General features: G+C 36.3%; 2 protein-coding genes across 2 annotated transcripts; one reads left to right on the top strand and one right to left on the bottom strand.

Annotated features, from left to right (window-relative positions):
- The first annotated feature begins 2,890 nt into the window (after nucleotides 1-2,890).
- Nucleotides 2,891-8,373, top strand: LOC141835546 (NAC domain-containing protein 53-like). Its single transcript, XM_074722951.1, has 5 exons — nucleotides 2,891-3,495; nucleotides 3,581-3,778; nucleotides 6,640-7,338; nucleotides 7,429-7,567; nucleotides 7,837-8,373. Exons 1-5 carry the CDS (start codon nucleotides 3,022-3,024, stop codon nucleotides 8,241-8,243), a joined length of 1,917 nt encoding a protein of 638 aa, XP_074579052.1. The 5' UTR covers nucleotides 2,891-3,021; the 3' UTR covers nucleotides 8,244-8,373.
- A 738-nt stretch (nucleotides 8,374-9,111) lies between these two features.
- On the bottom strand, nucleotides 9,112-13,863 carry LOC141839616 (large ribosomal subunit protein bL9c). The gene is made up of 6 exons (XM_074727409.1): nucleotides 13,687-13,863; nucleotides 13,454-13,581; nucleotides 11,039-11,084; nucleotides 9,706-9,803; nucleotides 9,576-9,623; nucleotides 9,112-9,493 (listed from the first exon to the last, which is right to left on the bottom strand). Exons 1-6 carry the CDS (start codon nucleotides 13,825-13,827, stop codon nucleotides 9,373-9,375), a joined length of 582 nt encoding a protein of 193 aa, XP_074583510.1. The 5' UTR covers nucleotides 13,828-13,863; the 3' UTR covers nucleotides 9,112-9,372.
- Between the last annotated feature and the right edge of the window lie 192 nt (nucleotides 13,864-14,055).

The raw sequence follows: 14,055 nt of genomic DNA, 5'->3' as shown, positions 1-14,055 counted from the left end.
ATTACATTAAAAAGGTTTTCAAGAATAATGGTATTGATTTGAAGTGATCTGACATTCCTAAGACCGTCAAAAAATTTTAATTAAAATTTGTTGATGGTCTTATAATGTCCAAAAATTAAGTCTTGATATTGTTTGAATCAAGGGAGTCTTTTCTTCTGCAAAAAGAATCAAGGGAGTCTTAAGAATCATTTGTTGGTGTTAGTAAGTATGACAAGTTTAGACTCTTTGATAAGGCTGTGAAATTTAGGTGTGAGGGTATGATTATAGTTAGGCTCTTCATAAGAGTGTAATGATCATGATTTAAAATAATTCTATGAGATTTCTATCATCAAAATTAATTGATAATTTTAGACGTTTCAAAAACACTTCAAATCAAATTCTTTATACTCTTTATATTATTCTAAATATAATCATGCCCTATATTTCATACTTTAAATATAAATTTGTGAGTTTGTTAATTAGATAGTAAATTGGGTAATGATTAATATAGAAAATTTAATAATCCATAAATTATAGACTGTTGACTGATAAATTATAGATGAGTGTTAATCACAAATTTAATATAATAAATTAAAAAATATATTGATGCGCTAGATTGCAATATTCTTCAATAAAAGGTGGTGTTCTTGTTGAGAACGTCTCTCAGACACGTCACCAGCCACGCAACACTCGAGGTTGACTTCGCAAAGAGGAAGGAGATGATGAGCTTCGAGGCCTGCAAGCACCAACACAATGAGAGGGAAGGTCAGGGATGCCCTAGCTTGACTACTCCGACGCTCAAATCAATCACTAGAAGAAAAAATGTAGTATGATGAAGATGCATGTATGTGTCTGTATGTGTAGAGAAAAGAGATTATATATAAGCGAAGGAGTGAGAGAGTCATATTGGCCTATCTTGTTGTTAATTAAGGAGAATTTCTGTGCGGCGAGATTTTGTAAGAAGATATGTATCATCAACAGTGTCAGCTTAAGGCATAGGCCTTAGAGGCCTATGCCTAGGGCCCCAATTTTATTGGGGCCCATTATTATTAAAAAAATTATTTTAATACAAATTTTTTTTATATCAATCGAACAACGTGTTTGTTTCGCAAGATTACGGTGTTTCGATTTCTTCAGGGCCACATCATGCTTGCATGACTACGCATGAGAATTTGATGCCGCTTCGTGCATTTGATTCACTGATCATGCCTACATGCTTGCATGCATGAGAAGTTGTTGCATGCATGAAAATTAATACATGACTAAATTGATGCATCATTCTAAAAATAATATCTTAATAAAGTCTTATTTACGTCAACAATATCTCAAGAAAGATTAAATAATCTAACAATTTTATCAATTAAAAAAAATTATTAACAAAATTTGAATATAAAAATTTAATTAATAATTTTACATCTCAAATAATTAAAAAATTAAATTTTATATAAAAATATATTTTTAAATTAATATTTTATTTTAAAAAATGTTTTAAATCCACCGGTGTCGGTCTTAAATCTGAATGAAAAAGGATGAAGAAAAAAATTTTATATTTAAAAATATATATTAAAGGTCTAAAAAAATTTTAGCCTAGAGCCTCATGAAACCTTGAGACGATCCTGCCCATCAGGATATAGAAATGTCTCATCATTATCATAATAGCATGAAGTCGCATCATTCAGCACCATACTGTGATAACAGGGACAGGTTATTATGTCACATAATTATTCTAACTTCTTAGCGGTGATTTGACGGACTGATAAAGACAGGAAGGGGAATCGGGCTGAGCAGGAATTGACACGATTTTAATATAAGTGCAAAGTGCTCGGCGAGTCAGGAGCTAAGACTCTTGCTCTTGGTACCTTGGTATTGGGCTCGGGGCTATGGTTGTGTGATTGGCCGAGTTGGGTTTAGGTAGAACGAGGTTGAGCAGGGAGTCGGGCAGAGCTAAGAGAGGGCCGAGTTAAGAGATGACCGAGTTGAAAGAGGCCAAGCTGAGAGATGGTCGAGCTGAGAGATGACTGAGCTGAGAGAGGCCCGAGCTGGGAGATGACCGAGCTGAGAGAGGGCTGAGCTGAGAGATGACCTAGCTGAGAGAGGGCCCGAGCTGGGAGATGACCGAGCTGAGAGAGGCCCAGGATCGAATATCCGAGTCAGAGCTCGTCCTCGGGCATGGAGTAGGAGGTTGATCGTCCTTCTCGAGTCAGGCTTAAGTCGTTGAGTCGGGACACGAGGCCAAGTCAACCTTCTGACTGACGTGTTATCTACTCGGACCAGACCTTGACTTTTCGGGCCAGTTCTGACCGAGTTATACTCTCCCTTAACAGGTAGAATCCACCACCCCAGCGGTCCTACACGGTGGATCCCACGACCATCTGTGAGGAGGTAAATCGGAAACTACAGTTGACCACTACGGAGGAGATCAGTGTCTCGACTTTATCGAGATTCGATCCTTGTCCACTTTAGTAAATCTGTTCCGCACGATTACAATACTCGACTGCTATAAAGAAAGATCGAAATTATGAAATCGTGAAATGAGAAATATAGAAATTTACTTAATACTTTAGCATTTCAGTAAAAGATAGAATTTACTATTTCAGTCGTCTCACGTGATTAATCCCACGATTATATATGACAAGTATAAATTAAAAAATTATAATTGACCTTTCATCGAAATTCAATAAAAAAAATTACTTAATACTATTAATATATGGGATGGATCCCGCGGCATCCAGTTGCTAATTCAATTATAGCGAATTCACCGTTGGAGCAGAAACCGGGCGGCCGAGATGCGTACTTTGAAATGCTATTTACAATTTAAATGTACAGGAATTCTGCTTGCTTATCCGTTCCTCCTACCACCCTTTCTTCCTTCGCACGCTTTCTCTCGTACTTACCGCGCGTTCCCCTCCGTGCTTTCCTCAAACCCTCCTCAGTCCTCGTGATGTAACGAACGAGGAGAAGGATGCAAAGTCAGATCTCTCGGTAGATTTCATCTTCCCTCCGGTTCCGACGCCGATCGCCGATCCGCTGAGTCTCATATCGATGCGAACCGCTGCCTCCTCGTCTGTTCCCGCGCCGTCGCCTGCGGCCGCTCTCCTCGCTCCTGGGTTCCGGTTCCATCCGACCGACGAGGAGCTCGTCAGCTATTACCTCAGACGGAGGGTCTGCGGTCGGGCCCTACGCGTGGATGCCATCGCCGAAGTGGATCTTTACAAATGCGAGCCGTGGGAGCTCCCCGGCCTCTCCCGCCTCCGCAGCCGCGACCTCGAGTGGTACTTCTTCAGCCCGCTCGACCGCAAGTACTCCAGCCGTTCCCGCACCAACCGGGCCACCGCTCAGGGGTACTGGAAGACCACCGGGAAGGACCGCGCCGTCTCACGTGGCGCGCGCGTCGTCGGCATGAAGAAGACCCTCGTTTATCACTCCGGCCGCGCCCCACGCGGCACCAGAACTAACTGGGTCATGCACGAGTACCGCCTCGAGGATGCCGAGCTCACGCAATCAGAGATTCCGCAGGTACGTTTTTGTTAAGTCGTTTTTTTGGGTGTTTCTGTTTGAGATTGATTGACATTGATTTCTTTTTGGATTGGTGATGGGGAAGGATTCGTATGTTGTGTGTCGGGTCTTCCAAAAAAGCGCTGCTGGTCCACAGAATGGGGCTCAATATGGCGGGGCGTTCGTCGAGGAAGATTGGGAGGAGGAAGAGGCTAATGGAGTGGTCCTGATGCAGGATGTTGGGGATGATGATGCCATTAATGCTCATGATCAGAACTACTTGGAATACAATGATCTTCTTCAGGTAAGCCCATTAGTCAGCTGTCTTCTTAAGCATGCTTGAAATAAAAGGGAAAAATCATGCTTTCATAGTTCTTCAATTCACATTTTTAGTTTGAAAAAAGCCAAAAGCCAAAATTTTGCATAATACTGGCATATGTTTAGGTGTACTATAAATTTTGTTCAAGATTGGTACATGATTAGGTGCACCTACAATAAATGATAAAATGAAAGGGAAAAAAACTAAATTGAGATGATATGAATATATTTGATTGCTACAAATGGTGAATCATTAGAGTTAAAGGTGTAAGAGGTAGAGGAAATCAATAAAAATTCTGGATAATAGAATAAAAATATTCGACAATTTGAATTTTACAAGTAATACAGCCTTTCATAAGGTTCAATTTGATCGATGAAATCCATGTGGTAACCCTAAATAGTTGAGACTTGTATGTATGGTAGATAAAATTATGATCTAGACATTAACATCTTACAAGCCAGAGTTATGCATGTCTTAAGTAAGATTTGAATTGGACTACGATGTCACAAACCTATGGTCAGATTCTATGCTTGCTTAGCATTCCATGTAAGATCTTAGCTCCAACAACTTTGACTAGAATATATTTATATTCAATTAGACATTTTCATCATCGACATTTACTATACTAAATAATTCTTTTTCATGCCATATCATTTTCATAGAGTCTATGCTTGTTTATCACATCTGGATTTGTGCTTACTGTTCCTACATATATTCCTTTTGATTTGTATGTAGAGGAATCCTTTTTAATTATTGTCCTTATCATCCATTTTATAATTATCATTTATCTCATTGAAGTTGCTACTTACTATATAAAGATGGAACACTTTAAGATCTATATTGTGTTTTTCATAAATTCTATTTGTCTGTGCTTCATGATATTGGAACTTTAGTATGTAAAATATTCATATTGTAACTCAATACTTAAGATATGATCTAGATTTATGAACTTCTTCCCCTTTGGTTGGATTTGCTTAGGTAGGATCTTGATCTCATCAAATTTGCTTACATGTTGATAGCTGTCGTGATGACGATATTTATGATGACTACCAGTATATGATCAGAGAACCTGCATGTTGAAAACTAACATTGAATAGTTTTGGTTTTGAACAAAACATGAAGATTGGTCAAATAAAACATAATTTGCATTCAAGGTTGAATTACATGATTATTGTTAGGATAATCAGGTTGCTTCTACCTGCTGATTAGAGCTTGTAAACTGGTAGCTTGCTCTACCTAGTGAAGATTATTAAATTGGCACAAAAATTGCTTTATGCATCCATCTGACAATTCTATGCCCCCTTTCTCTATAAATTGTTATAACTTCCCAAGATAATTCAACATTCTTCAAATTTACAGCAATGTCAAAGTTCCATAACACCATGCCATCATATTCATGAAGACCTTCGTAGCCTCCAGTTTTGAATATGTTTTATCGTAGGAGTTTTAGATATTTCGGTGATTGATAATGTATTTATTGTGATTTTTCATATTGGAGAATATGATTAAACAATTCCTGTTCTTTCCTACTTTGCATATTCTTGATTAAAGCATGCAATTTTTTTTCATGTATCTAAAATGCTGGGTTTATGAAAATGGCAAATTGGCCTATGAAAATGTAATTGCATTGCTGGGTTTATCAAAATGGTAAATTGGCCTATGGAAATGTAATTGCAATACTAGTCTTTTTTAGAAGAGATGCAATGAACATGCCTAAAGATCCATAAATCAATGTTGAAATTTATGTAATTAAGTTCGATATGTCCATCCTTTATAAACTAAACTGAATTTCTTTCTTGTTATCTTCATTTGATATATTCGCAGAATTGTGCATATGCATACCCTTGAGGTCAGATTCTCTTCTCCCTTTCAAATGACAATGTAAACACTTACACTCTAGCTTACTTCATTCACAAGAGTCGCAAGGATTGTGCTGTATGTGCCCTCAAGTTTCTTTATGTTTGTAAGCTTTACCTTCGTTTTAGAGGGATGTGAATTTAAGATTGTCCTAATTGATCATGTGTCTTCATCTTTTTCATTTCAATTTCGCAGGATCAAATAGTCAGTTAAAATTTTAAACCTCAGTTTCTTTTACAAACTTTAAGCAGTCTTGAGAGAGTTAACTGCCAGTATACAAATCAAAAAATGAATATGTAATTCCTGGAGTTGGCTGAATTTCAGACGGAGGAATTAGTCTGATTATCCTGGTTGACAGCAAATGAATTTTACACATTTTTGTTAATTATAAATGAGATATTCCTCTACCTTGGTCCATGGCACATAATAGGAATGGAGTATTGGGTCATTGTGCAAATGCAATCACTCCATAGTGATATTTTTGTATTCATTAGGTCAACACATATTTCGTAGATAACTTCAACGCTTTGATTTCAATGGTAATGATAATTTAGTGTGTGTGTGGTTACTTTTAATGCAAAAAAAAAAAAAAGCAAAACACATGGAGTTGTAATGTCCAGAGTGTGTCAATCTTGAAGCTGTAATGTACAGTGACTACTAACTTTGATCAATTGTTACTGTTGTCACTGTTGTCTCTGAGGCATTTCTTTTGGAAAGCTCAAGATTGTTATGTGCATAATGTTTATGAATTTTTTCAATTAAGCCTGTGCTGCTTATTCATTATCCTAGGATATTTATTCTGCATCTGTTGAGCGAGTAAATTTCCGAACATACTTATATTGGCCTGGTCAATCACTTGACGCTCCTGCTGCCTTGTTTACATAATTACTTTTCTGGGTATCTTTTCTATTTGTAGTTCAAAATTTTGTTTTTGTCATGTCTTTCTATAATGTGATTATAAATGATTTGCATCTATGGATTACTTTTAGGGACAGGAAATGCTTATCCAGCAAGACACTGCTGTTCTGCTTACTAATGGGCAAGGAAGTGACAATGACTCAGAAGATCCTACAATTCTTCTGGATGAGATTCTTAAAGATCAAAGTTTCATGGAAGATGTGTTTGCCTATCTTGAACAATCCAATTTGCAGGGTGATCCAACAGTCATAGATGATTCAAGAGAACAAATTCTCTTGAAAGATTTATCTCAAAATGCTCCAGACCAACGTGATGAATATGTTGAGCTGAATGACTTAGAGGATGATATAGATAAAAACTGGAATTTCAACGAAGGCTTTGCAAGTTTTGCTCCCAATTTTGTTGATGGAGATGGTGAGAATAGCAAGTTATATAAAGGGATTGAAGCTGAGTTTCTTGAGTCCACTGACCAATGCTTTGATCACCATAAACTGTTACAAAATGTGCAAGTGGAAGATGACCTCAGTATGCAAACAACTAAGCCTCCGAACTTATTTGCTAAGGAATGTGATATTGGCCAACAAGACCAAGACTTGATTTTCTATGATGCTTTTTTTCCATCCAAGGCTGAATCATCAAGTTTTGAATTTACTGATGAAATAGAGAAATACTTTGATGCAACAGATAATGATTTACCATGCCATTGCATTGGAGTTTCAGAACATTCTGAACGCAGCAATCTCTCCAGTTTAAGCCAAGCTAATATTAAGGTTGGCACTTGTTTCTTCTAAGTGCATTTTTAGATAAAATTTAAGATAATTACAATAGTATTACAGGCTGATATTCTTACATGAAAATAGGTTGAAGGTGGCAAAAGTCTCACAAATAAGGGGATTACAGAGTCGCTGCACACAAATGTTGGAGCTGATACATTATCGGTTTTACCTGTGTCTGATTATGGATTCAAGAACAAATATGAAGATATTCCATCTGTACCAGGTATAATCTTTTTTACCTCGATTCTAGGTAAAGATATCACATTTAGAGAAAATGTGAAAATGAAAAAAAAAATGTCTTTGCTTAGATATCTGGTAGTTGTTCTAGTTGATACTTAGCTTCAATATTTCGTGTGCACTTCAACTGCTAGTGTCATATCTACATGTGCTTCAACTCAAACCAATATGAAGGTGGCATTGCATATCAGATTTGCTGCAAGCTTTATCAATTATATCATAGAATGTAAAGTATCTGCCATTTTTACGGTGCAGATATGACAGCGAACAAGGATGGTAACATGACAATAAGAAATCGACTAATCAATATGCTGGGATCAATAAGTGGCCGCCCAGCATTAGCAGCAGAGTCTCATGCTAGTATCGGAAAATATGTTGGGCAGATTTCTGGAACCCACCAAGCTAATGAGTTCCATGTCTCACCTGCCTTTATCCAGCTACAGGCCACCTTGCGAGAGAATGGAAATGCAGGTTTGCTCCTTTCTTACAGCCTTCCGGATAATAATGCAGGTGGTAAACTTTCAGGTTTCGGGCCATTCAGAAAAATACAAGACTTGGTTGTTTCGTTACTGCTTCGAGGTAGCAGCTATCCTTTGTTCCTGTCAGCATTGGTTCTCACCGTAAGCTATAAAGTGGGGATGTTTATTTATGACAAGAATTAGGTCTATATATATTGAAAATATAGACACCTTTTTGAATCTGTCAGGAAAATTGGAGAACCTAAGACCTCTATGGATCTTGTATTAAGTGTTATGCTGTTACTGTAGTAATGATGCAAATTTTGTGCAAAAACATAGCTTTGTCTGGATTGTTCTCTTTTTTCTTCCTGGCAGTAAAACCTGGAAAGACATTTTCATTATCTATATTTGATTTTTTTTTCCCCCATTTTTTTTCCTTTTTTCTTTTAGATTTTTTTTTTGTAAATTTTTTGTTGATTATACAAGTCAGATTAAGCAGTCAAAGATATCTGTCGGCGCTCTACCCATATTTGTTTGCATATCGTCAAAAGATACGTCTTTTATTTTGTAAATACAAAAAATAGATGGGAAGTAATTTTTTCCACCTATTATGCGAAAAACTCCTAGATTTCGATGCTGGTATGGATGGTCTCCATCAAGTGTATCAAGAAATAACAATATGATCCATTTCATGAGCAGTTCAAGAAAAACGGGAAAACACACGTTTCAAACTCTTTATCATTTCCTTGAAAATTAAAACTTGACACTGTTTTTTTTTTGGCACTATTAGAACAATGCTACAATAATGTTAATACTCGATGGACGACAAGATGTTAAGAATTTGATGAAAATACATCAATAAATATTTTATCGATTTTGAAACAAGAGGTAAACGGGCGGTGAGGTAAAGTTTTTGCACAGCTGAAACCGATACTGCAGATCAATTTTTTGGGTGTACATAATCAAAATGAGAGAATCAGGATTAAGGAATCACAAAATAAAACCGCGATATTGAGATTCAGTTAACATTCAGAATGACCAAGCACGATATCAAATGTACGTGCAAATCTCATGCACAAATAAGGAAACGACACCATTGAATTTCGCCAAAAAAAATGTTGAAGATTAACTTAACATGATGCTGTGCTTTCTCCAGACACCACCGTATCCAGCGTAACGTACTGAAGCTGTAAGCTGAAGACAATTTACATGTGAACTTGACCTTCTCAAAGAGAAGTATCATGAATCTCACAAGAATTTTTACCAACATTTTTGAGGGCCCAAATTGCTTCTCGCAGCTGTCAAGATTCAAGGACGCCTTAAAATGAGAAAGCTAATTTGCATAGACATTCAATTTCACTAGGGCTGTAACTTCAGGATGAAGCTTAAGCTCAGCTATGTACTCGCCGGTCTCACGAATCTCAGGAAGAGTAACAATCCTTTTGTCAACATCCCTACAACATAGGAATGCATGGACATTTAACAATGGAAGAGTAATGAAATGTTACTGTTGTCGTTGTTCTTAAAATGACATACCGGTTCAGTTGTGCCTTAATGATGTCGACTAGATCTTGGGAAGTAACACTATCAATAAAAAATGATAGTGTTAAATGGCATAGGTACAGCCTGAATTCATCAATAGTAGTTTGAAGCAGTAAAAACTCACGTTCCAAATATTTGTTTATTCTTTCCACCTTTGCGTTTCACCTTGAATGCTCCAATAGTCTGGAAAATCTGTGCGAGCTGTTGTGCTTCTTCTTTTACCTTGTTCAACAACAACAATTTTTAGGACTACGGCCAAGTAAATTTTGCACCTCAAGCAATTGTTGGCTCAGTAAGGGAACTTTATGTTAATAGAAGTACAAACATATGAGGAAAAAAGGAAAATGGATGTTATTAAATTTTAGAATTTGATGGCTAACTAACAATGATGATAAAGAAGAACAAAGAGAAGATGAACTATATGAAAACATAATGCAGTTCTTTATTTTGGTTCCTGCAGCTACTAATAGCAGCTGTTTTTTGGAAGGTTTAGCTGTGGCTCAGATTATGGAACAAGCATAGTCCTAGTTCTTTGGAAGGTTGAGCTATGGCTCAGATTTGCCTAACCAAATGTCTTTAGGCTTTGAAGATGGATGTCATAGGACAAAAAGAATAAACCATAAGCATCTCTAGATAAATTAATATGCAACATAATAACCAAAATATCCATCTAAAAATGATCCTCGTTGTAAGATATGACTGATTAGTTATGTAGCATTACAGTATGCAACTTCCAGAATCCATTCACAACTGTCAGTAACATCTGCAATTATTTCAAAGATATACAAGAACAAATCTTTCAAAGAAAAAAAAAAGAATAATTATGGCTTTATACAAAAATTAAAAGAAAGAGAAAATCTCACTCTGTTTACCAGATTTGCTGACCTTTTCATTTCATCCTCCAAATTTTCATAAATGGCATTTTACCCCTAACCTTTGCAAATCTGTACCATGTTGCCCCAAAGCTTAACACTATTAGGTAAAGGTGGTAGTCAATGGAAAATCATCAGCAAACTATTTATGCTATTTTTAAAATGCCCCTAGAGATTGTCAAAATGCCCTTGGAATTTTCAACTATTATCAATTCACCACCTAGCCAATAAGATTGGTAATTTATCTAACGGAATAATGACATAGCGATAAAATGATAAGTGTATGAAAACTGTAAGGGGGTATTTAGATGATTTTCAAACTTTAGTGGCACATTTTGAAAAAAGGAGGCAATACAAGGGAAAAGTGAATTTTATACCTGTTTTTGTCATTGAACATCACCATGACGAAGTTAAATTCAAAGGCAAAATGGTACAATTTTGCAAAGGGGGTAAAGCATAATTTAGAGCGAAATGAAAAGTTAGTAAACTAAAGGGGTGCAAAGTGAAATTTACTCTACGAGCAATCATCAAACAAGATGAATATGTTAATTGCATATGAATAAAGCTAAATAGAATCAATCTTACCCGTCGTTTCTCAGCCTCGATTCTCTCCTCCTCAATCCGCATTTCCCTAAAATAAAAAAATAAGGCAAATTTAAACTTTGTGCATCTTTGTGCATTTCATAATACTGAACAACTAAAATAGACGATTTGAAGGATAGAAAACAGACTAAGTGCCCAATTTGTTCTTTAACATGCTAATTCTGACCACTGTATATGAAAGGCATAACCCCCATGCACAAAAGTAATGATTCACATCCTAAGAAGTATTTGATATAAGGAAGAAATTGTCTGGAATTTGTGCCTCAAAAGTTGAACAGAGAAATCATCTTAGCATCGTTAATCATATGATGACATTAAAAAAAGTGCTGTAAATTTAGAGCGAAGATAATCAGACTCCATATGAGAATCATATGGATTTTTTTAGCATACAGCAGCTGCATCATAGACAACTAACATCCAATAGCAACTTTAGGTCATGAGACAACTAGGACAGCTTAAGATAAAAAATGCGAAGGCAAAAATATTATACAAAATATTAAAAAATTAAATATATTATTATTAATATATACTTCAACATAAAGAAACATTTCTGTTCTCTTACAGTAAAAAGAACCATATTTGTAAGTCATCTCAAACAAAATCTGTAAAAGATCAGGTAGTAATGCTGTTTTTTATTAGCTAATGAGTTGTCAATGAAAATTTTGTCATACAACACATGTACAAACTCTTCTTAAATTTTTCTAACTCCTCAAATGCCCCACATTAACAGACAGCTGACGTATTAATATTCAATATAATTGTAAACTTTTTTGATTTGGTAGTGATATCAATTTGAACAGCTATTAAGATCATTCTTGGATTTCAGCAACTCACACTCTGAGATGAGCCAAACAACCTATTTCACATGAAAGAGGAATGCTCATGGATTTGGTCCACACTTGACCCATTCATACATAGTCCATCTTACTTGAGACTTGAGAGTGACATATTAATGGATCTAACTCTTCATTATTGAATTTGAAAGCAAGATTCTGTGATACAATGCGCATTCCTCAAGCGGTGATCATGCAACAAGAGAGAAAATAGGAGGAGCAATGAAGAGATGTCAAATAAAAAAATTAATTCTTGACTTATTAAATGCCTCTAGCTATACCAATGTATATTTTTTCTCCAAAGATAAATATCAGCTTAGCTGATAAACTTATTCTTATCACAATTACAATAATAAAATATTAAATCATTAAATCTAAAAAATCCAAATCTTGAAGATGCATCATCATTCTATGATGGGGCATGACAGATATGATGAGTGAAAATGTTGGAAGAATAAATGGAGCTTCTATGATCTCCCATGTTGGAACAAAATGTTTGTGTACCCATTGGTGAATCTCACAAGGACAAAGTCCTCACCCTCCCTTCCCCACCATGCAAGAGCGTGAGTGTGATTCTCAAACCAATTGACATAGATAGAAAGTAAGGCAAACAATAATTTGATTCAACTCATGTTATTCTGAACAACTTACAATAATGTGTCTATATAGTTTTCCCAAAAGGGGAAAGTCAGCAGCTTAAGTATTTGCTCCCAATACATAAGGAATTATAAGATATTAATCTAGATGATAAATTCATTCTACTTTATTATACTAAAAATATTAAATCTAGAAAAAATCTAAATTTTGGAAGTGACTCCATCAGTTGTCTTCAAAGATGCCCCTACTTATAATTATGCTTGATTAAAAAAAAACACAAATTTGAAAAAGAAATCCCTTGACTTTGAAAACAGAAAACTTGTTTTAAGATAAAATCTTGAAAGCAATCAGGAAGAAACAATGTTTAATATAAGTCCATGTCTCCACTTCAATGTATTTTCCACCTTAACCATGAATGGGAATCCCTGATGACAAATGAAAGTGTTATAAGTGGTTCCCCTCCAATCTCTAACACTTTCTTTCTCCGTAATGGGTCCTAGATAGAAGAAAGCCTACCTTAGTGCTTATGTTCCCTAACCTCCTAATTAAAATCTCTTATCTGAGTTATCTCACCATACTACCATGCATAGAAAAACAAAAATACTAGAACTAAAGATATTTTGTGTTTCTTCTTTCAACGGGAGAAAAGGTTATTGCGTAGCCCTAATTAGTTGCAACAGAGTCCTTAATGCTCTCATTTACAAAAAAAAAAACGACTTAGAAAACTGAGCATAAATAAGAACTTCAGTAGGATTAATCATAATAGTCCTCTTTGAGAAGCACCTGCAATTTCTACGCCTTCAATTTTACAATATGATTTCACAGAACTCAAGTAACTACCATAGTTTCTCCTTTCCTCATTGGACAATCAGATCAATCTCGAGACTTGAGCGCATTTCACAACACAAGAAGTTCCTCCGAAAAAGGAAAAAATAGTCAAGCAACAAGCAAGCAATAAAACACGCACTTGAGCAAGAGCGTCGTGACGATCTGAGCCTTGCCCGTAGGCAACAAGAAATTGCGATAATAACCAGCCTTCACATCGATGAGCGCCCCCTTCTTCCCCAGCTCCGCCACGTCCTCCTTGAGAATGATCTACGAAAAGGGAAAGAGAGAAAAACTTCAAAACAACATCGAGAACGAAAGGAGGAAGGAGCACGGTTGGGTTGACGAGAAAGACGAAGAGATTCGCATCCGTGCCTTTCGCAACTTCTTGGCTTTCTTCTGAGCGAGGATGGGCATAACCCCGGCAGCTTTCTTTGACCTTTCGTTTCGGGCGAGGTCGACGAGCCGATGCGGCAGCGGGCAGCAGGAGGAGCTCCACGATAAGGCTGAAGCCATGGTAACTTTGTTCAATGCGGGTCCTTTCTCCCTCCCTCACACTCCCATGGCTATTTATCTCAAAAATTTTGGCAGGCTTATCCCTTCACTCTTTAGTTATTTATGGCAATTCTTATTGGATCGGGCCCAATATGGATCATAAATCCGCAGACACATTGCTCTATTCTTAAAGGTGAAAAGAATAGAGGCAAAGGAAAACACTAATTAGCTTAATTAAATATGATTTAA

The sequence above is a fragment of the Curcuma longa genome, chromosome 1, assembly GCF_044706935.1.
Source record: "Curcuma longa cultivar G26 ecotype Majalengka, Jawa Barat chromosome 1, ITB_CL_G26_1.1, whole genome shotgun sequence".
In the NCBI taxonomy this organism is placed as follows: Eukaryota; Viridiplantae; Streptophyta; class Magnoliopsida; order Zingiberales; family Zingiberaceae; genus Curcuma; species Curcuma longa.
The sequence above is the reverse complement of the archived record's forward strand: the minus strand, read 5'-3'. Positions and strand labels throughout refer to the sequence as shown.